The sequence below is a fragment of the Phasianus colchicus genome, chromosome 1 (genome assembly GCF_987193195.1).
Source record: "Phasianus colchicus chromosome 1, bPhaCol1.hap1.1, whole genome shotgun sequence".
NCBI classification, from domain to species: domain Eukaryota; kingdom Metazoa; phylum Chordata; class Aves; order Galliformes; family Phasianidae; genus Phasianus; species Phasianus colchicus.
Genome location: NC_143436.1, coordinates 42,802,173 through 42,825,542, shown reverse-complemented (window position 1 = coordinate 42,825,542; position 23,370 = coordinate 42,802,173). Strand labels below are relative to the sequence as shown.

The 23,370-nt window shown below is 38.4% G+C and overlaps 1 protein-coding gene across 2 annotated transcripts in view; it reads left to right on the top strand.

Moving 5' to 3' along the window:
• The first annotated feature begins 8,313 nt into the window (after positions 1-8,313).
• Positions 8,314-23,370, top strand: part of RASSF9 (Ras association domain family member 9) — a 28,963-nt gene continuing 13,906 nt past the window's right edge. Inside the window, exon 1 of one of the 2 annotated variants that reach the window (XM_090139494.1) lies at positions 8,314-8,716. In XM_090139494.1, the coding sequence (XP_089995620.1) occupies positions 8,670-8,716 (47 nt within the window). In that variant the 5' untranslated portion in view covers positions 8,314-8,669. Of the gene's footprint in view, positions 8,717-8,757; positions 9,058-23,370 lie in introns of those variants that run through there. The other variant, XM_031589637.2, reaches the window with a different exon arrangement.

Genomic DNA, 23,370 nt, shown 5'->3' with positions numbered 1-23,370 from the left:
TACATGATACAGGATTGAGGGGTGTAAATCTTTGTTATTGTCCTGCATGAAAATAGGCTGCAGGGATGGAGGTATTTTGTCATTTAGAGAAGGTTTGTGCATTTTTCATGAATGGCTAGTATCTTGAAAGAGAGAAAGCTTGTATATCTGGCCCATATATGAGCTGACATCTGGAGATGATCTCCATGCAGATGAAAACAGACATGCTGGGAATGTACATCAGAAAAACAATACCAAGGATTTTGATGTAAAGTTGAAAAGTGATAGGCTTAATGGGTGCAGGTACTGTCAAAATCTCAGGAACCAGCATTAAAGAATATAAGAAGTTCTCTAATAACTAGAGTAGTGTTCACCTCCAGGGGGCATGCATTTCAGATGTTTGGCTCTAGAAGATGTTCAACAGACCAATACTCAGACACTTACTTCTTTCTGAAAATCATTTTCAGTTGTAAAGGTCAGTTTTTCTAAATGCTGTCTAACTACTTAAAATTACTTAAAAATGAGTTTCTCTCTTGAAGTGTTAAATAATACCCCTAACTTGGATAATGAACCAATTGCTCCAGCTCAATTGAGTGAGAGAGAAATATCAGATGAAAAATAAAATATTAACCCAAGATATGTATTTATCTGAGAAATCAGATCTGTCCATGAACATGTCAGCATTTATTCAGATGTGTTTATAGCCCCATATTGTATCTATATTCCCCCATCCCCACCCCCCCGAATGAAACTTTTTTTGGTATCTTTTTAAATAAGGAAAATTATTTTTATGTGTATATGTCTTCTCAACTGCTAAGCCTCTTCCAGGAATAGGAAATTTTCTTGGTGTACCTGGTGTATTTCCAACATGTGTTTTGTAATGGGTAAAATCTCAGCTAGGGCTCCTGGAGCTGTTCTCAGATCCATTTTAGGTTTTCTGATAAAGGCTTTATGTCAGTTATTGGTGACCCAGACACAGCAGCCTGGGACACAGTAGTTCATCCAAACTGCTTTATTAGATACAGATGCAACAATAGTCAGAGCTGCTACTAAGTCGGACACTTACACCAAAGAATATAACCACAAAGCACTATTGTAGCATGCCATATGAACTGCTGTGAAAAGTAATTATATATTTCATAAGAAGATTAAAAAAAAAAAAAGAAAGAAAGTAAAGGAGGGTATTAGATGGATCATTTAGCTCAATCTGATGTTTCCATGATTACTGTGCAGTTCTGGAAGAAATGAGAATTTAACTCATGTCTCTTAACACACTTTAATCAAAATTATAGAGTGAAGAAAAAAGATCTAATAGGCTGTTGAAGGAAAACAAAACAAAACAAAACCAACCTACCAAACAACAACAACAACAAAAAAAAAACATAAGGAAAGGAGCAATTGTTTTGTTATGTCCAATCATTAACAGAAGAACTGGTTTACTACACCAAATGCCTTATTGGTGTCACATACTATCCCTGATACACATCCTGCACTGGTAGATTTTTAAGGTAAAAACAAGGCAAATATGAAATAGTCTTTTTACTCCCTAAATCAGGTAATCGGCAGTTTAAGTACATTTTGAGCCAAAAACTTGTTTAATCCACTATATTTAATTTGTTTAATCCATTATATTTACTAGCCCTACAATAGACAGGTTTTTCATTTGTATACCTCAGTCTTTGATTTATTTCCTTCAGCTTTTATTGCAGACTGCAGACCTAAATGACAGACATTTACCATTAGAGAAAGAGTAGAAACATATAATGGGGGAGAGTATTACAAATGAAAAAAAAAGGTCAGTCGAGTCACAAGACATCAGCTCAATACCCAATGAAAGAGCAAGGACAGAAAGAGATTTGGGGCTGGATGAACAATGTGTTGACTGGAAGTTCTGCAGAGACAGAGTTTGACTCTACATCTAGGGAGTGGTTCTATCCCTTGAGACCAAATGATGTTTATGGTTAGGAGTACTTAGGGCTTGTAGACTGTAAAACTAGTACTGTATCTGAAATTATCAATAAAAACCCTATTTACAGAGGGGCAAGCTGTCTGTTTTGTTTACTGTTGTATTAAATGGAAGTCCTCTACCAAGGACATAGTGGCTGAGGTGGTGCACCAGCTGGATCCAATTTGCAAATTGTAACCTACAAGATTTCCTGCAGTGAAGGCTATGCCTCACTGTTCGGGAATGCAGGAGGGCTACCAATGATTGTTAGGAAATGCAGGATAGTGGAAAAAAAAGAAAAAAAAAAGAAAAAAAAAAAAAGATTTAGGAAATGTACAGAGACAATGAAGACTTAGGAAAATTGTGATTCATATGAACTCCAGTAACCATTTAGTTTTGCCTAGTTGCTTTTGGAATTCACTCATTTCTGTCCTCCATGGCAGAGTTGGCAGTCAGAGAGCAGTTCTGTGACTTACAAGGGCTGCTCTGAAAGTAATGCCTCCTACTTTATTATGTTGGCATTACGTCAGAGACTGATGTTATTGGTACAGCAGAAGTTGAATCTTTCCACCAATATTCCATTACATTTTGTTTCGGTGTGACTGATGGCAGCAGAGAAGCAGTCTGACAAAATGGCATCTGACATGGAAGTACATATAAAGCAAAGGCGTGTAATTGAATTCCTCCATGGGTAAAAAATAATACTCACTGACATTCATTGACACTTGTTGAACATTGATGGAGACCAAACCATGGATGTGAGCACAGTGAGGTGGAGGTGGTACATTTCATCAGTGGTGATAGCAGCATTAAAGTCAAACCACATTCCAGATGGCCATGAACAGCTGTCAAACCATGACATGAAAAGCACCTCAGTCAGCTCATCCATGCAGATCAGTGGTTTATGACTAGGGAACTGTGTACACAGCTGAACATCATGCATTGGAAACAATGGTGACAGTGTTGAAATGTGACAAAGTTTGCATCAGGTGGGTGCCACGAATGCTCACACAGGAACAGAAAGAATATCATATGCAGAACCTATTCAACCCACACAAGTCTGAAAGTGACAGTTTCCTGGATCATGTCATTGGTGGTAGTAGGATGTGGTGTCACCACTATGAACCAGAGTGAAAATGGCAGTCTGTGGAGTCCATGTGAATTCCCCATTGAAGAAAAAGTTCAAGATGCAGCCCTCAACAAGTAAACTGATGTGCACTGTTTTTTGGGATAGGAAAGGAGTGATCCTTGTAGATTTCCTGGAACCTGGACAAACCATCAACTCTAACCGCTTTATTGCAACATGGACTAAGCTGAATGCTCAAACTCTCCGAGTCAGGCCAGAGAAGATAATCTTTTACTGGCAACTCAATAATTCCAGGCCCCATACTAGTTTGAACATGATGGAATACATTGTCAGTCTTTGATGGACTGCCCTAAAACACTCACCGTATAGTCCAGATTTAGTGCTTTCTGACTTTTATCTGTTTGGGCTGATGAAGATTTTTGCATGGGCAAAAATTTCGTAGCAATGCCACCATCATAATAGCTGTGATACAGTTAGTCATCTCCATTGGTGCAGGCTCTTGTTTATCACTGACAAAAATACATAGGTAATATTGGTGACTGTTGAAAAAAAGTGTTTTGTTACTGAGAATTTGCTCTGTCAGATAGTGTATTGTGCTCTTTGTATCTGTTGTAGTTTCTGTGGGAATAAATAGATGGCATTAGTTTTGGAGCGACTAAAATATTTTAACTTTGCTGTCTGATTATTTCTGCAAGCCTTTGTATTTACACTATAAGTAATCACTCTTTCTACATTTTTCTCCATAATATAGACTTCTTTCATAGTAATCAGATATTCACAGTTTTTCAGATTGAAAAGTGCTATTGCTAATGGATTTCTCATCATATATTAATCTGTATCTTAAAATTCTCACTGCCATTAGCTGTCCCCATTTTCCTCATACTACTATATTCTTTTTCAGTTGGGTTACCTGCTATATTGAAATCGTAGGCTCAGAATGAATGTTTACAGTATCAAAATGAACTTTTCAGCTTCATTCCTGATTTCATCCTGAATAGTTGTTATTTTTCTTTGACCAGTTGAGCTGAGGTCATCAGTATAGCTTTTATCTGTCAGTTTATCATCAGCCACCAGTCTTCTGAGTCTCTCTTGCAAATTTTCTGAAGTAAGTTGAAAAGCACAAATCCATGAGCTCTCTGAGGATACATCACCCAGTTTCCTGCATTTAAAACAGTTAGAATCCCAGCACTGAGCTTTCCCTCTTAACCTATTGGACCATTTAGTCTAGTGTCACATATTCATACATTTGGCTGCACTTAAGGCAGACAGAAGTATTTATGATGTTATAAAATGAGGCTGTCAGAGTACTAGAAGCAGACTGTGCATAATAATCTCAAACAAGGAATGGGTAATTTATTCTGTTTCTAAGGGAGCTTTTGCTGCTTCCATGGAGGTGCTCACTGCTGCAGTCAGAATGAAGTCCCACAATGTGGCTGAGCCAATCCAGCTGCTCAGCTTTGCTCAGATGGGAAATCCTCCTCCCACATCTCTTGTCAACTCGATCCTTTTTGTCTCCCTGCGTGCTTTTACTGACGACTGTCAGACACCTCAGTAAGTGACTTTAGCTAGCACAGCAAAAAACTGCTTATTCACTTTCCTATGCCAAATCAGTTTTCCATTCATTTAAGAAGTGAAATGACGTAAGCCCAAAGCTTGTTGACAACCAGATCTGACACAAGGAAAGAGTCAGGAGTCTGCCCAGTGGGAGTGGAAAGAGACCTCCGGTCTTTTTAGGGCAGCAAAACATTAGGTTAGATGAAGTCATTTCATACAAAACCACTCTGAGCTGCCGAGCTGTCCTACCACATAGCCAAAGAGGGAGGCCTCGTGCCTTCCCTTTCTTTTTGATTCCTTCTTTTACTTTGCTCCATCTCTTTCCTTCTTTTTGTCCTGCTTCTGATTCAACTCTTCCCTTCATCAGCTTTGGAAATCATACTGTCTGACTGATCTTGTTTGATCCTGAGATAAGTCAACTCGCAGAGTCAATCAGTCCAAAACAGACAGAGCAAACACTTACTGCTGAGTTAGAATTTGAGCGAGTTTCTTCAGCTTTCCAGGAGATTGGATGAGGTCACAGAGGCAATGTGAGATAGGTGCTGGAACCTTGTGATGGGTATGAGGGAAAAATGGGAATGGGAGGGCAGTAGCACATCTGTACTTTATTGCATGTAAAAAGTTAATTTGGCTCTTTGCATTCTCTGAAATTATACCTGTAGAGTGATATGGTTAAAACTACATTGCACATCTCTGTACTACAGTGTTTTTTTCCAAAGGAATGAGTAAAATGCTTACTATGAGCTGATTTGGAAAATGGCAAAATAAACTTTTTTGTTTATTGACTTTAAGCTTTCTGATCAAGCACCAAAGATTTGCATCCATATTTATTGTTCATTATCTATCTATGTGGCAAGTAATACTCTAATGTCTACAGTTCCTTTTTTTTCCCCATTAAATATCAGAGTGCTAGGATAGGCTTTCTTAGGATTTTAAGTCCACTACATAAACATTTTATGGAGTGCTCTAAACAAACAAACAAACAAACAAACACACACACAAAAAAAAACAAAAACCAAAAAACAACCATCACCACCACCAGGTGGTGGACAACAAAAAACCTGTACCTGCAAGCTGTACTGGCTGTCATTCATTCACCTAAGGGGAAGATGATTTGGCTGAGCAGAGCAGCTCATGGGTTAAAAATGGGATGTTACCAGCTATTTGCCTTTTACTTTTCACATGAAAAGAGAATGATTAGGAGATAACTGTGCTCAAGACTTGAGCTGTGAAGCTGTGGCTTTCTTGTTTTTTGTGTGTCCCTATGGCATGCTGGAAAAGGCCCTAGTCTGGAATGTTGGCCCAATGTTCTTGGAAGATCAAAACTGCAGTTTAAAGAAAACCAAGGACGTGTACATACAAATGCGGAAAGTCTGAGGTGCTTTGGAAGTTTAAGAGCCAGCTAACTAAACTGTTGTGTCAACACTGCCTACAAAATTAACCTGTCCCTCTGACAAGTTTGTCTGCTCTCTGCTCCAGCCATTTGTTTTATATGCTGAAGAACAGAAGATGATTTCCCTAATACTGCATTTTCTTATGTTTCTGTAACATGTATTTGTATAAAATCAGTAAGTTCTTTTGCTCTTTATGATACTTTTGTCTGGGGTTCTATAAATTAATTGAATACCAAGTGAAATAGTATGTATTCACTTATTTATGGTTTACTAAATTTCTTGTATTTTTTTTCTTTTTCTCTTCTTTTTTTTTTTTTTTCTTTTTTGATATTCTTGCTATTGGTGGTGGTCAGCTTTGGGTTTGGGTTTTGTTTTATTTTGTTTTCAAAGATAAATGTTCCTTGTTCGTAGGATTATCTCCTTTATCTTACAGACACTTTCTTTATTCCTGGATCTGGTTAACTTAATTGTGACTAAGCACTTCCTCTTCTCTCTCAGCTGTGGGGAGAATGTCTGCTTCTTAGTGCTGGAGTCTCTTACAATTCATTGCACAGCTACATGAATGCAGCATTATGATTGACTTGCATAAAGGGAGCCAGTTCCCACATTAGATAAACTTAGTTTTCAAGTATTTTGCATCTTCTGGTAGATGAGGAACAATTTACACTGTATTTTAATATTTCAATAGATTAAAATTGTGAGAAAGCTATTCAGGAGTAATAAAAACAACTACATATATACCAGGTTCTCAATTCTTTTTGTAATTAAGGAAAAAAAAAAAAAAGAATATTACTCTACGGATAAAGCTATTTCATTTTACCTCTGCTGAGAAAAATAGTTATTTGAATATTAATTGTTCTCCAGGAAATGTTACACTGATTTGATTTTTATGCCAAGTATGCCTTGAACTTCTATTGGGACTGAAAAAATTTCCCTGTACTTTTTATACAAGAAAGTTTCCTCTTCATGGTACGTGCAACCTGAGAAAGCAAAAGGAAAGACTTCTACAGGCTTAATGTGTTTGGGCTTATATTCATAATGCCAAAAGCAGACTACTTAAAATCCGCCTTGGCAGCAAGATGAGAAATCTGAAAGTTTCATTTCTGCTTCCTTATTTTTATGTTGCTTGGATGATTACTCAAACAAGGCTTTTTAAGAGTCCTTCTCTTTGTAGCCACAGCTCAGAGAATTTAGAGACATGGGACTGAACTGAAAATATGTGGGGCATTCCCAGCACTGCTAGTAATAGGTAACCAATGGAATGGGCCTTTGCTTTGTTTTCTTCAGTCTGCTGTAAATATCTTGACTGAGGGAAGAAAGGGGAATTTTAGAAGGGAAAAAGAAAAAAAAAAAAAAAAAGGCCTTTTTCAGATAAGTCCTCAGTCTGGTCGAGTACTATCCAATCATTCTTCCCCACCCCTCCGCCATCATCACCTCAGTTAATAATTCGGTAAACTATTATGTTGCACATTTGGTCAGCCACATAATGAACTTGCCCTATAAATATGTGGAAGAAAAAGCAAACTGAAAAGGAAAAAAAAAATAAAATAAAAGATGATACAAATAGAAAGATAAGAATTTACATCTAATATGTACCTGTTAAAATAACTGTACAAAGCAGAGGACTAGAATGCACTGTGCTGGGGGCTGCCTGTTCCAGGACTCTCACCTACCGGCATCAGCCTTTGTGGTGCAATGGTTCCTCCTTCCCGTGCTCTGCTCCAAATGAAGTTGAAGAAGGTGAGAAGGGGGGGGGGGGGGGGGGGGGGGAGAAAGAAAAAGAAAAAGGAAAAAAAAAAGTTGTTTTCCTCCTGAAACTTTACTATGAAACCCTCGTTCCCAGAGGGTTCCAGCAGACAGGAACTGTAGTGTGCATTAATTTCCCTTTTGGCAAAGCGAGCTCAAAATAATAACAAAAAAAGAACCTGCAACGTTCAAGTACGAACTGAACCTTTCGTGCTGGTGCCTCGCTTGTTCTCTGCTAGGCCACGCTTACCAGGTTGTCGGAGGCCCCATTAGCCACGCAAAGGTCTGCAAAGTCTTTCGTGCATATAGATATTTTACTTCAAAATCTAGGAGAGCAGAGGGGCCACATAGGTCTAGCTTTATTCCTTCATCTTCCCATTATTTGTCCATCACCTTGTAAAGAAGTACTGCTCCTTGATCTGAAAGGCACGTTATTATGTACTGAGAACTGGTGTGGCAACTGTTGCCAGCCCTTCATTAACGCTGGTGTTTAGCCGAACGACTTGACCTGAAGTGGCTGGAGCCTCCCGGGGAAAGTTTTCAATCCTTTTGTTATGTGTTTTTGCAGAGTTCCCCACCGGAGCAAAACCCCTTCTCTCCCATTTGCTGGCTGGTGCCCGGGGGCGATGAGGCTGAAAGTTTAGAGAGCTCTGTGCATAACTTCACATCACAACAGCAAGTGCGTGTTCCCCTGTGTCCCGTCCCCCTCGTTTCCCTCCCCTTCTTTCTTTTTCTGCTCCTAAAACGCCTCCTTCAAGACTGCAGCTGGGCAGGACTCCAAAGGTGCAGCAGCAGCAACAAGCCGGAGTTCAAAGTTAGCAGTAAATTGCACAACTTCCAGCTCATCGCTACGCTCGGTGACTATTAACAAGCTTGGAAGGCGCTCAGGGAAAAATATAGGGGAGAAGGGAACACCCTCGAATTGTTTGGGGATCGCTGATGTTATGCTTCTGCCGCTGGGATCATGGCTCCCTTTGGAAGGAATTTATTAAAAACTCGGCATAAAAACAGGTAAAAAGCTTGCGTGCGCGGAGGAAAAGGGAGGGGGATAAGGGATGGAGCTCTTTTACTTTTTTGTTTTTTGATTCTGTGGGACGGATGTGTTGCTCCGGTCCCACGCAGCGCCCGGAGCTGTAACTTCGGGGCTCACCTGCGGCCGGGAGCCCGGCCGGAGGCATCGGGGCGGCGAGCGTGGGGGAAGGGGCGCTCCGTCCCGCTCCCCCATCGGTCTCTCTTCTCTCGGGTCTGGCATATTTGAGTCCCGGAAAGCATTTTCAGCAAAGGGAACGTAAGTTTTTCTGACTTTGAACCCACGCCAGCGCCAACATTTGAAATTCCCCCGTGTTAACAAGGTGAGGTTGGGCCGGGTCTGGGAGGCGAGGCTGGAGGCCCCCTGTGCGGGTTCTAAGGGCGGCGGGAGGTCGGGGGGACCTGGAGCCTTTCGCCTGTGCGAAAGGGAAAAACCTCGCCGAATTTCTCACGGGAGAGCCGAGTTGCGCCGGGCCCCTCCGCATCGCCTTCCCCTGGTTGGGAGAGAGCCGCTGAGGATCAGTCCCGTCCCTTAACCCACGTTCTAGATCTAAGTCTGGAAGGCAGGAGAGCCTAATCTTCCAGCGTTGGCAAGGGGGGAGCTTTTTAGCTAACCTTTAAACTGGGCCGAACCTGAATAACTTTCTTTTTTCCATTTTTTTTTTTCCCCCCTTAGAAAAATGAGCCAGGTGACAGTTGTGGTCCCTGGGTTGGCTCCTGCAGAGTTTTGTTTGTTTTTGGGTTTTTTTTTTTTTTGCAAGGGACTTTGCCCTTCTTTGCGTGCTTCCACATGCCACACGCACAAAGTTTTTGAAAGAAAAAAAGAAATAGCCCCGTGCGGAGTTAGGTAAGCATTTTAAGGATGAGTGAGGATGCCACTAAGGTTTTTAAGAGTAACTTTGCTTGGAGTGAACATGCTACTTTGGACTCCGTGGAATTTAGAGTGGCTAAACCCATTCTAGCTAAGGTTGAACAGAAACAACAGCGATATTTTGGCTCAGTGAGAAACTTGGAAATCAATTTTAATCTCTTCCTGGTTTGACTGGTGCTCTCCACTGAAATTTGGCTCTTGTTTAGGGGTTCACAGGGGAAAATTTTTTCCCGAGAGAATATGATCTGGCCCTAAAAAGCGGCATCAGAATGTATTGTTTTTTATTCCAAAGGCAGATTTTGGCATTTTGATTTCCCATTTGATAAACTTAAAGTTATTCTCATAGTGGGATTGTGTGAAAATATTCATGTATTGTATGTAGTATAAATTAGAAAGACTGTAACAGCTGAGGTTTGAAAAATAAGATACTGTTTTAGAGTCATTGATATCACGTGTTACTTCTTATGACGTATATTTTGCTAGAAGTTCCAGAAGCAGAAATATTTTGAAGTACTTTTTATAATGACTATTCAAACTATTCAATGTTCATATAATTCAGAAAGATATACTTGAACTTTTACATGAAATTGTTTTTACATAGAGCTGTAAATTTATTGCCATTTAAGTAGAAGTTTTGCTAGTGACATCAATTACCTGAATAACTGTGTTAAATCACAAAGCACAGTTTCCCACTGTTAAACAATGAATCTGTTTCTCTTTTGGACTTGTAAAATATCTTTAGGGTAATTGCATCAATCTCACTATGTTTGCTGAGGAGATATTCTGTTCCTCAGGAAAAGAAACTCATAATCCAAAATTTTTTAAGAGCCAATAAAAATTCAAATACCAAAGGAAACATTACAGTGAACATCTAGCATTTTCTTCTCATTTCCCATCCTCCTTCCCCCCCCTAAAAAAAAAAAAAAAAAAAAAAAAGGCAATAAAACAAATGAATGCCTTTATGAGCAAACAGTTGTTGTGGCACTAAGAATAAGAAGGGGCTGAAACTTTGAAAGTCTTGTGACCACAGAAGAGGCAGTGGTGGGAAGTTAAGAGGGAAATAAATCAATAAAAAAGTAAAATACATAATTCTGAAACTTCCTATTGTCTTTTCAGATATTCAAATTTTGGCATATTTAATGCTAACTTCTGATACTGACTTTTGAGAATTGAACTTTATTTATCCAACTAGTAAATGGATCTTGCAGTATGATTACTGAAATAATTCTGAAGAAATACTGAAATAATTCTTTTTTCATTTGATAGCCTCTTTACCAACTCATTTGAAACCATGAAAAAGAAGTAAATTGATCTTAAAAAGCAACTGGGACTCAGAATCTGTGGCCTATAACCTTGCCTTAGTTTGCCTACCTGTAAAGAGGGATTGAAAAGAGATAGACATATATATGCATATTTAATGTACTGCTTTGATTAATAGGTCTGGTGCCTGTCAATGTTTTCAAAAAAGCTGTTGTAAGAGAAAAGTTACCGAGTAAAGGGGGAGTACAGGAATAGCAAGCTCTATCCTCTCCCCCCTCCTTCTACTTTGAATTTTTTCTAAAAGTATGTAATGAACATTAACTACATGCAAATATAGCACCTGGAGACAAACAAATGAGAAGTAAATTCTGTTTGCAGTAGGAGGAGATAAAGCGAAGTTAAATGGCTTAGCGAAGGCAGCAAAGGTAGTTGGAACAAGAGCCAGAAGGAAAATGAAGGAGTTGCAATCATTTGCTCAGATAACAAGATGACACCTCTGTAATTAGTGCTTGTCTTGCAGCATTGCCTAGAGGTTCCAGTACAGGTTCAGAGCTCTGTTTTGCAGTAGACTCTTCACATCCAGGTCATAAAATGTCTAATTTAAAGAGTTTAAAAAAAGAGTTTACTCTAATTTTATCTGTGTGTATGAGGTATTTCATCAGAAAACAGGGGAATGTTGGCTGTGATGCCATAAGCCTTTAAAGAAAGAAACTGAGATTAAATTTCAGGAAGACAAAACCTGTACTGAACTGCTTCTAGCATTTGGAAGATCTGTGGGCGTTACTCTCTTGCACTGAAATCTACCTCAGTAAAGAGACAACACAAGGTCTTGGTAACCATTCAGCCCTCATTTGATTTGATTTCAGAGGAGCAGCCACTAGGAATGTAGCCCCAGCATACTTTTCTTGGCCAGAGGGTGATATCTTGATGTCTTTTCCAAGACTTGCAGAGTTTTTATACTGTTCTTCAATCTCCAATGACATCAAGAATAATTATAGTCCCTAGAGCATGTATGTACTTGTTGACATTGTCCCCTGGAGAACAATACTCCCAAAAGGTAGCAAGGCCATGCCCCACCCACCTACGAATTCCAACTCTGATCAGTAGGGACAGGCTGTATCCTCTAAGACAATAAAGAAAAAGGAGCAGTTTCCTGAAGGACTAAACTTCAGCAACATGAATAAACTCAAGAAGATAATTTTTTATGCAGATATCTTAAAGACACTGTACTTTGGAAGTGTGTGATGTGATGAAATGCTTAGCCAAAGACTGAGGTACATAAAGTATTAGTTCTTTGCAGATAAGGTCTGGTATTGAACTAACACATTAGACTGCACAGAGACAAAACAGCTCTCTATCCAAATATGAGCAATGAATACAAAGCGTACTGTGTTTATGTACCAGTGTTTCACATTGTATACAGTTTCCTGGTTGCTAAGTAGAAGATGAATCTGTGCCCCACGGATTTTCTGTAACATTAGGATTTCTTTACCCTCAGGTGCTAGATTTGGTCAGTCTTAGGAGTGGGTCTTTATGTTCATCAGTCATATAGATATTTCAAACTTTATCCATCTTCTGAAGGATATCTGGATCTATCATTGTCTTATCTATCCAGTGATCTTATAACAATAACTGACCCCATTGGTATTTCTCTTTTATTATACTACTTCATTGAGTTTTTCACACAGATGTTACTCAAACTTGCTGAAGCCCTGCTCCATGCAAGCTGTTGACCAGGGCAGTACACATCCAAAAGGGCGAGCATACAGAGAATCTCTCTTCTTTGCATGGTTGTCCTTGATGATGCAGGGCTATTCTGTTAGGTACAAATGGCTTGAGAAACACTTTTGCCAATGTAATTCAGGCTGGTCCTGAGTTTACCACAACTATTAGTATGCTCTGTTGACATACAATGCATCTGAACCCACAGTACTGTTTGCTGATAAAACAATTGTATTATAAATCTGTTATTATTTAAATGTATTGCTTTTGTGTTTCCTTCCTTTTTTTTTTTTCCACCTTTTACCATCAAGATCTCATTTCCACAGCAGATAGCATAGTGTTTCTGTTTATGAGGCAATCACATACTTTGTCTACTCTTCTTGTTTTCCTCTCTTTAACCATCTAATCTGTGATTCAGATGTAGAAAGAATGACTGTATGTATCCATTCATTCATATAGATATAGATAGATAGAGTTCCTCCTGTCCTGAAAGTCAGAGGCCCCTCCCCAGCAAGAGTAACATTCAATTGTTCTCTGAAGATTTCTATTACAATGTAAGACAATGAATTAGATTAGAGCCTTCATCTATGTGATACTGACCTACCATTACCATGTTCCCTCCCTTCCTCCCTCCCTCCAGTAATTTTGCATCATACCTAAGTTAGTGCGGTATTACTCTGAACCTTTCTATTGCTTTACACTTCAGTACTCAGCTGTACATTTTAAGACTTGATGCAGAAAAACTGAATATGCTCAGCATTTAGGTTTGGACTGAACATGATATTGGAGATCAACTACTTATCTGAATGAACTGTTTGTGACCCACACTGTAAGTCTTACGGTATCATGTGAGGTGTCTAATACTTCACTTCTTGGATGAGCATTTCTGCAGGAAAGTCCATGTGAAGATATAAATGTGCTTTTTGATCCAAAACTACTGGATATTTGGTATGTATGTTTGAGTGAGGGTGAAGGGAAAGGGGGACAGTAAAATCAGTGTATAAAGGCTTATTTAGAATCAGTTGTGTTATCCGTTTTAAATTTGAAAAGATGGTGCTTGTTTGATAATGGTGGAACATAAGCTTCTCCTTGTTTTTACTTTTACTTAAGAAAGAAAGGTATTAGTGAGCCATCAAACAAATTATTTTTTTAGCCAAAGTTCATATATTATAATTACTTTTCTACCTTTGTCTTGTCAGCTTTGTCTCAGGGGTCAAAATGGTTGCATACATTTTCTAGCAATCTTTGTACATATTTGTTCACTTTCAGGAAAAGCTTTCTGTCTAGCAAAATACTAATCTTATTTCTAAAGAGTTAATTATCTACTATTCCAGGAGGGCGGACAGCAATTTCATACCAGTGGAGTAAATAAAATGACTAATAGAAGTGTGTAATACTACACCATCTAAGGAAAGAGCTTTATATAGGTTAAGTTGGAGCTAATTTGAAATACTAATACTATGTGCAGTCTGAGAAAGCACACACATACAATGTATGGGCTGAGAAGGCACACTTCAGACAAAGAAACGTGTTTTAGGTAATATAGAAGAAAATCTTTCTAGGCAGTAGTAATTTCATATTTTACTAATGAAAAATGAGTATTTGCCATGCAAGAAAAAGACAAATTTGCTAAATGTGATGATTTCAGTAGAGAAGTATGTTTCTAGAGGTGGGAAATTGCTTTTTAATATTCTTATAACTATTAAAAGTCAGCAATAGTCACATAGCAGAACATTTTTGTTTATAAGTTTTAATATAACAAATTATGTACAAACATGAGTTAGTTCCTTCAACTTCTGTATTTAATACATAGATAAAAAATAATGGTAACAAAAATTTGATGCAAGATACAGATTTTACTTAAGACCACATCAAATGAAATATTAGAATGAACTTTGGACATGTTGGTACCCACTTGTGTGCACAGATGACTGAGCTATCATCACTTACACTGTTTCTCTTACATGTTATGTTACTCTACAGACTGACTTTCTGTCTTCTTCCCCAGTGTTATCATGCTAACAATTCCACAAGCATCACATAGAACATAACAAAGTAAAATGGGTTCAGGATGATGAACAGAAGGAAAGAATGACCAACAAAATGAAATTAAAAGGAAAAATAGTTGGCTAAGTTTATTTGTTAAACAAATATCAGAATCATCCTCCTCAGATAATAAGCAACTGTAGTTCATTGTAATTCTCGGGTAGGTAAGATGGCATCTTACAGACAATTATCATTCAGAATTCTCTGAAAGTTTCTGTCAGATCAGTTTGTGTCTGATCTACTTTGCATTATCTATTTCATGCCTATGTCTCTCATTAACAAAAATTACCTAGAATTGGGTGCAGGATAGTTGGCATACAAATGATGGTGATGGCTTTTTACCTCCCAGGACTGTACATTTTCCATGGAACTCCCAAATTCTTGCAAGAAGAAATGAGAAATTTTCGTACATGATTTCTCATGTATGTATGTTACACATACACATAAAAGCCAAAAACTAGTTACTAATTGAGGATGTTGCAGATTTTGGAGACTCTTACTAAAAGTACAATTTGTTTTTGAAAGTATTGAGTACTTTTCTGGATCTCACCTCAAGGAATCACCAAAATTACTCACTGGTCACCTTTTCTTGTCTTGGCCTATCCAGAAGTGCACTTAAGGAGCACGTGTTGTAATAGCTATAATGATACCAGCTTGTTTATGACCTCAGACAACTGATAAGCATACTTAATTTTCCTCAACTGTAATTTAGGACCTAATACTTGCATGCCTCAGGAGAATATGTAGGACATGACTAGACAGTGAAAAATTCTGTGGAAGTGAAGGGTATTAAAGCAAGGCAATGGGAGAGGTATGAATAAAATCTGGGAGTTCCTTATTTCTAATCCTTATACAGTCCAGTAGACCTGGCTGTCACACAAAGAAATAAGAATGCATAGTGGGTTGTTTAGATTTCATTTCACATGACTCACTTAGGAATTTTCAAGGTTCTAAAATTTTTCATAATGTTTAATATGTCTTGTGGGGAGTGACGTGGTTTTGTGAGGTGAAGAAAAGAAAAGAAAATAACCTTTGAAACTAAAACTAAGAATGGAAGGTCTTCAGTAGTAATGATAACAAAGTTGTCCTGTAATCATACTTTTAAAGCTATGAAACTTAAACTTGATGTCATGAAAAGAGAGAGAAAAGACACTGCAACTGAAATAAATTTTTCTACAGCAAGTTTGGCAGATCTCTCAAATGCCTATTATTTAAAGATGTGTTTCTATTTCACTAACTTTTTCACTCATTTTTCTGCCTGAGCATGTTTACATCTGTCAGATTGAACCATCTCATTTTTGTACATTAGTGTTAGAAGTAAGAAGCTAGGCTATCAATCCATGTTGTAAACTAGGAGGTGATATAAATCTCGTTTTCCTAATTTTTTTTTTCTCTTTCTTCACTTGTTTATTCTACTTCTGTTAGCTGCCTAGAAGTGATAGGAGAAAGATATATTTATACAGAGGTACTTGGTATGAAAGAAATACATAAATACCAGCTTTCTTTTTTGAAGGTAGAATGTGTCAATTTGGCTAATCTTTATTCTTTCGTTTTCTTTATTCTCCACTTTGTTAATGTATGGAATTTTGAGTTATGAATTTTCTATCATACTGGAAAAAAATGATCTCTCCAGACAAGTACAAGATATTTATTTTGCTCTCATTTTAATAATACAAAAGTAATAAGGCTTAGATTAGATATGGAAAAGCATAACATTCAGGGGCTAAATCAGGCTTATAGAAGTGTAATAATAATAATATATTGCATAAATTTTGTTTTGGTCAGATATATTTACCTTAATTTAACCTGTAAGGATGCATGACATCAGTGGAATCATGTGGTTGTGTGAAGACTACTAATTTTTAAGGCAGTCTGTTCTTGTGTCTTGACCCTGCAATTTACTCTGTGTTTAAAGATTTCTTCGTCCATGTTACTTTACCCAACCTTCTCCAAATTCAAAATAACATTAGGTCATATTGAACGTAGTTTTCATTGCTAAAACATTTTATATGACAAAAAACTTAAGAGAAAAAGTCAAGGCACTGTTTTGATAGCATATTTTGTGCCTCATTTGTCATAGGAAGGTATCAAATTCAGATTCAGATTACTGATCAAAGTGTGGCCTAGTGATATTTATAAATGCAGAATCATAGCATGGTCCATCCAATGGATAGGCAGTTTACCACACTGAAAAATAAGCTGTGCCTGGGAGAATATGGATCAGTTCAGAATACAGGAATTAAAAAAAAAAAAAAAAAAAAAAAAAAATCTGTGCTGTATCTACCTGGAATGGGTTAGTCCATTAGTGTCATCTCAGTGAAATTTTCAGCTGCTCTTGTTTCTGTTGGCTTTAAAAGCGGCAAATTGGTTTGCTAAAATGTTGTTTCACTTGGACATTACCTGTTGACAGACTTCTTCTGTACTGACTGCTAAAGCACTAAGTGTACTTGTTCAACTTGATTATTGTCTGTATCTCTCAGGGCCACTTCGCTGTCAGTATCCTGTTTTAACATATCCAATCTCCTAACAAAAAAAATTAGATTTGCTATTGACTTTCCTGCATTTTTCTCGAGTTTTTGTGCTTTAAGGTCTTGGTAGATAACTAAACACATTTGTTTACTCACGAAGACTATTGGATGTATCAGTCAAAGATGTGAGTTATTTTTGGAAGTGCGAGCTTGTCACAGAATCACAGAATCACACAGAATCACAGAATCGTATGGGACGGAAGGGACCTCCAGAGATCATCGAGTCCAACCCCCCTGCCAAAGCAGGTTCCCTACACCAGGTCGCACAGGTAGGCATCCAGGCAGGTCTTGAATATCTCCAGAGAAGGAGACTCCACAACCTCCCTGGGCAGCCTGTTCCAGTGCTCCGTCACCCTCACCGTAAAGAAGTTCTTGCGCACATTGGTGCGGAACTTCCTATGCTCCAGCTTCTGGCCATTTCCCCTTGTCCTGTCTCCACACACTGCTGAAAAGAGTCTGGCCTCGCCACTCTGCCCCCCACACCTCAGATATTTATAGACCTGGATCAGGTCCCCTCTCAGTCTTCTCTTCTCAAGGCTAAACAGACCCAGATCACTTAGCCTTTCTTCATAGGGAAGATGCTCCAGGCCCTTCACCATCTTTGTGGCTCTCCGCTGGACTCTTTCCAAGAGATCCCTGTCTTTTTTGTACTGAGGAGCCCAGAACTGGACACAGTACTCCAGATGAGGCCTCACCAGGGCAGAGTAGAGGGGGAGGATCACCTCCCTCGACCTGCTGGCCACGCTCTTTTTAATGCACCCCAGAATGCCATTGGCCTTTTTGGCCACAAGGGCACACTGCTGGCTCCTGGCCAACCTGTTGTCCACCAGGACACCCAGGTCCCTCTCTGCAGAGCTCCTCTCCAGCAGGTCATCCCCCAACCTGTACTGGTGCATGCAATTATTCCTCCCTAGGTGCAAAACTCTACACTTGCTTTTGTTAAACCTCATCTGGTTTCTTACTGCCCAGCTCTCCAGCCTGTCCAGGTCTTGCTGAATGGCAGCACAGCCTTCGGGTGTGTCAGCCAATCCTCCCAACTTCGTATCATCAGCAAACTTGCTGAGGGTGGCCACTATCCCCTCATCAAGGTCATTGATGAAGATGTTGAACAAGATGTTGTCACTGCATACATGTGGATGGTCACAGTACTTACTGTTTACTGACACTCAGACAGTCCATTAGATTCAAGTGCACAGTAAAGCAAAAAGGTGAATTTCAACTTAGTCAACTTCAGCCACTGAACGTTTGCGCATCTATTAATCTCAGTACTCTTTGTAGTTAATGTATATTTTAGATGCATACACTTCCAGAGGGCAGTTCATTCAGACATCTATTTTAGTGCAGGATTAATCATCCCTTTGGAGGTGCCTATCTTATGCCACTGATTAAAGAGGAAGGTCAGAAAATTGTCTTTGACTACACATCTACATTTTACATTGCTAAAGTGAGATGAGCTGAGCTCCACCCCAATCACTTTCAAAGGAAAAGACTTCATGGAGCGTGCGCAGACCTCATAGCACATCTATTTAATTGTCTTTTACACCATTTGTTTCAGTAATTAAAAAGGGAATAGTAAATAGAGAGGTGAATTACAGGTGGGTAATATATGATTAAGGGAGAACCCATCCTAATAGCAGAGATGCTATTACTTACTCCTGCCACAGAATTCCTATGTGATTCTGGGCAAGTCACATCAACCACAGCTTACAGAAGTGGTTACTCACTGCATGTTCCTCATTTTATAATTCCATACCCTGTAATATGTTTTGCACAAGAGCTGAGCAGAGGAAGCTTAGGGATATCATGCTTTGGACATCTCTATAGATATCAGTTCAGTTAACTGGACTGGGAGCTAAAATGAATAGTTCGGCTTAACTCTTTCTGAGTTTTGGACCCTTCTCTCCCTAGGAGAGAATGAGAAGATAAATTAAGTAATGTGTCAGTTTATGAAGCAAATGAATATCTAGTGATAGAAGGCATAGTAAAAAATTAAGTTAAAGCTATCTTTTGCAAATGGTAGTATCATACATAGGACAAAAGGTTAGAATAGACAGATACTGAACAATAGTAAGTAATAAAGGTAAGATTTATGACAGATGCTTTGATACTTAGATCTCATTGTATTCACCTAAGACTAGCATTAAATCTTCTGATGTCTATTACAATATTATTATTAAAACCGACACTAGTAACATTTTGATTGGCAGCATTTTCCAGTCACGTGTACTATCATCATGTCTCACACCAGTCTGGAAAACTCTAGTTATGTAACTCCCTCACACTCTTCGACAATTAAGAAAAAAACAGCCTTTCATCTTTCTGAGCTATGAATTCATATCCAGCGATATTGTCCAGAGCACACAAGGTGCAGTCAGGTTCCCCAATGACCAGAACGCACCTGTGAGATACCCTCTCTGGCAGCTTCAATATGTATTTGTGAGGGAAATTCTGTCAACTTTTCTAAACTGAAATTCTCTCAGTATTTCCTTTTGACACTGTTCAATTTTGTCTCAGTTTGCGCAAATTACTTACAGTGACTCAAATACAAAGATTTGTGTTGAAGGGAGAAGGGGATCAGGCTCTTGATTGTCATTCTAATTAATATTACAATGTGTTATGCAGTAAACGTCTAACAGTACTAACAGTAAATACTTAAGTCCTGCCCTTTTCTTTATGCTTCTGCCTATTTTATGTAAGCTTTTCCTGACCTTGCGGTGTCAACAAATCCTGTTAGGAGTTAAACTCTTCCATGGCACTTTTTGTGGAAGTCTCGGTGCCCAAGAGGGGATTATGAATTTCAGCAGCAGGGAAAGCATGTGAAAGTGTCCGCAAAGCCTCAGTGCTTTCTATGACTGGCAAAACTGGAGTACTGTCATGCATTCATTGAGATGGAGGCCAATATAAGGAAGAGAAGGCACCTTGCTGTGGCTATGCTGAATTGAATTTGTCTTGGTTGAACTAAGTAGCATGGAAAACTTAACAGTGCTTCCAAAAGTTTGAGTACATATTGAGCATATATCTTTTCATGAAAGTGTTTATGCATGGCAGGCCCATATTTAGTATATAAATGCGTATATGGTAGTTCATGCTGTATGTGATCGTGTAATTCATATCTATAGCTAAAAAAATATACTGTCATACACCTTATTACTGGATTAACCTGTATCAACTGCATCTAAAGATCAATAAAATATATTGTCTATCCCATCATTATAAGTAATATCTACAGAAAGACATTTCTGCAGATTGCATATTTGCACATTTGTGCATCAACATATTACAAAACTTGATGCCTACAAGAGTTCTTTTAAAGTCAGAAGTGACAAATAGAATGTGAGCATGCCATGTAAGAATTCTGTTCGTGTATATTTCTCCAAAAATCACAGAGTTGTTTTCATGGCAGAAGGAAGTATGCCTTCAGTTATCTATCACTGTTGTATCCATTCAGCTTCTGCCATGGACAGTCAGAACTAAACTTGTCCACTTCAAGCTATAAAGTCATCTACATTGGTCATGTGTTGAAAAAATCCCAAGCTGCCAAGATGTTTGGATATGTGAAATAAAGAAACATCAGATTAATTTGAATGTTGACTCAGTTTGACTTTCCATGAGTTGAAGGCAACATATACTTTGCGGTGTCTTTTTGGTGTCATAGACTTTTTGGGATAATGACTATTCTGCCACAGAAACATCTTGCAAAACTAGCCCCATAATTTCTTGGATCTGCCATAGTCTTTGGCCACAGATAGTTCTGTGTGTGACATCTTTTCAGCTGCATGAACTTTTTGAATGTTTTCTTATTAAAGTGTTTGGTCACTTTCAGGTGGGTTATCTCAATCAACTTAACAAGGCCCTTATCTTTATGACCTAATTCATCTTATGTGATTTAGAGTGAAGTGGACCCATCTGGATACCAGAGAATATTTATGTGAGGACTCATAAATGAGTTTTTCTTAAATTTAACTAAGGAAAAGAAAAATTGAACTTATGACAAAAGTTTGTAAAGCAGTTTAGGAAAAAAAAAAAAAAAAGATTTTCTTGTACTCATCATTTCAGTTTCCTGAGGTTCTGGAAGAAACTTCAGGCTTACATCATGACCAGTTAAATATTTTAGGATTTACATGGCTTTTTCATCTGAATCATGGGACATTCTTACATTGGAGTCAACTTCCTTTATCTTCTCACTGCTAAAATGGTTTGTGTGCTATCAGACACCATTCGTTGGTATTCTTTACCTACTCTTTATTCTTTACATTAGAGCAGACAATTTCCTCTTGATCTTTATGATCTAGCATTGACCTTGCTTCCAGACAGCAGTTCCTCCCTCTTTGCCTTTCCCATCTCTTGCTCAACTGTCTAGAACTAGTTTTGCAAGCCCCTTTGCCATCTTTAGCATATCCATCACTAGGGCAGCTACTAAGGTTAACAATTTATTTGTTCAGTAGCTTCTTCAGGGAGGATGGGGAGCTTTTTCAGAGACCCTGTCAGCCCTTCCCTGGGGCTACATATTGAAGCATTCAATATAGGTAATTTTGAAAATTACTTGAAAACATAAGCTGCAAAACCTACCAGATTGTTAATGGGAACTAAAATGCTACAGATTTCTTTTCAAAAATCCAAGTCCACTCTTCTTGTTAGTATAATTATGAACCTCGTACTGAATTCACCTTTTCTAATATTGAGCCGACTTTGTCAGCTCATCTTTTTACCTTTCATCCATTCAAATACTGTAAGTAATGGAACACATTTGTAATCAAATTAACTTTCAAAAAACTCAAGAAATAAATTTGGAAAAAAAAAAAAACAAAAGCTGATTGTAAATGAATTTCTGATAGAATTCCTTTTGAGGGAACATTTTCAGTACACTTTAATGAAATCAAGCCAAAAGGAGAAAACCATACGGTATAATTTCAAAAGGGTTTAAAGTCTGTAAAATATATTGCAATTAATACAAAAGAAAATTGAACCCCATTCTTATTCCTGGCAAACTGTAAATATATGCCTGTATATACAATAGATAGATAGATGGAGCAAGATATATTATGATGGCTGCTCCAAAAGTAGTTCCTTCTATATTATTATGTTGTCCCACAATGTCAGAGTCAGATGGTGGTATGACTGCAGAGGTTGAATCTTCCCACCAATATTCCATTACATTTTGTTGCTGTGCAACAGATGGCAGCAGCGGGGCAATCTGACAAAGTGGCATCTGACATGAAGGTGCATATGAAGCAAAGTTGTGTAATTGAATTCCTCCATGCAGAAAAAACTGCACTCACTGGCATTCATTGACTCTTGCTGAATGTTTATGGAGATCAAATAGTGGATGTGAGCACACTGAGACATTGGGTGATGCATTTCATCTGTTCTGATAGTGACATGAAAGACAAGCCACATTTTGGATAGCTGTGTACTGCTGTCACTCTACAAAACAAAGAGTGTCTTGATCAGCTCATCCGTATGAATTGGTGGAGTATGACCAGGGAACAATATACACAGCTAAATATCAGCTACAATGCATCGGAAACAATGGTGGCAGAATTGGAATATGACAAAGTTTGCATCAGGTGGGTTACATGAATGCTCACAAAAGAACAAAAGAACACCATGTGCTAGTTTGTCAGGACCTATTGAACTATACAAGGCTGAAGGTGACAATTTCCTGAATTACATTATTACTGGTGCAAAGATGTGGTACCGCCACTATGAGCCAGAATTAAAACAGCAGTCCATGGAGTAGTGACATGAATTGTCCATTGAAGAAAAAATTGAAGATGCATCTCTCAGTGGTAAAAGGATGTGCACTGTCCTTTGGTGTAGGAAACTTCTGGATTTGGATTTGGAATAGGAAATTTTTGCTTTTCATGGAACCCTAACAAACTATCAATTCTGACCACTGCATCACAACTCTGACAAAACTGAAGGCTCAGGCTTACAGAGTGAGGCCAGAAAAGAAGACAAGCTTTCCCTTGAAGCAAGAGAATGTCAGGCGCCATATCAGTTTGAAGACAATAGAGCACATCACCAATCTTGGCTAGACTGTCCTACCACACCCTCTGTATTGATGCCTTCTGACTTCCATCTATTGGGATCAATGAAAAATGGACTGAGTGTGTAACATTATCCAACCACCACAACAGCAGTTGCCTCCATTGGTGCAGATTTTTACAAGTGAAGCATGTAGGCTCTTGTACATTGCTGGTGAAAAT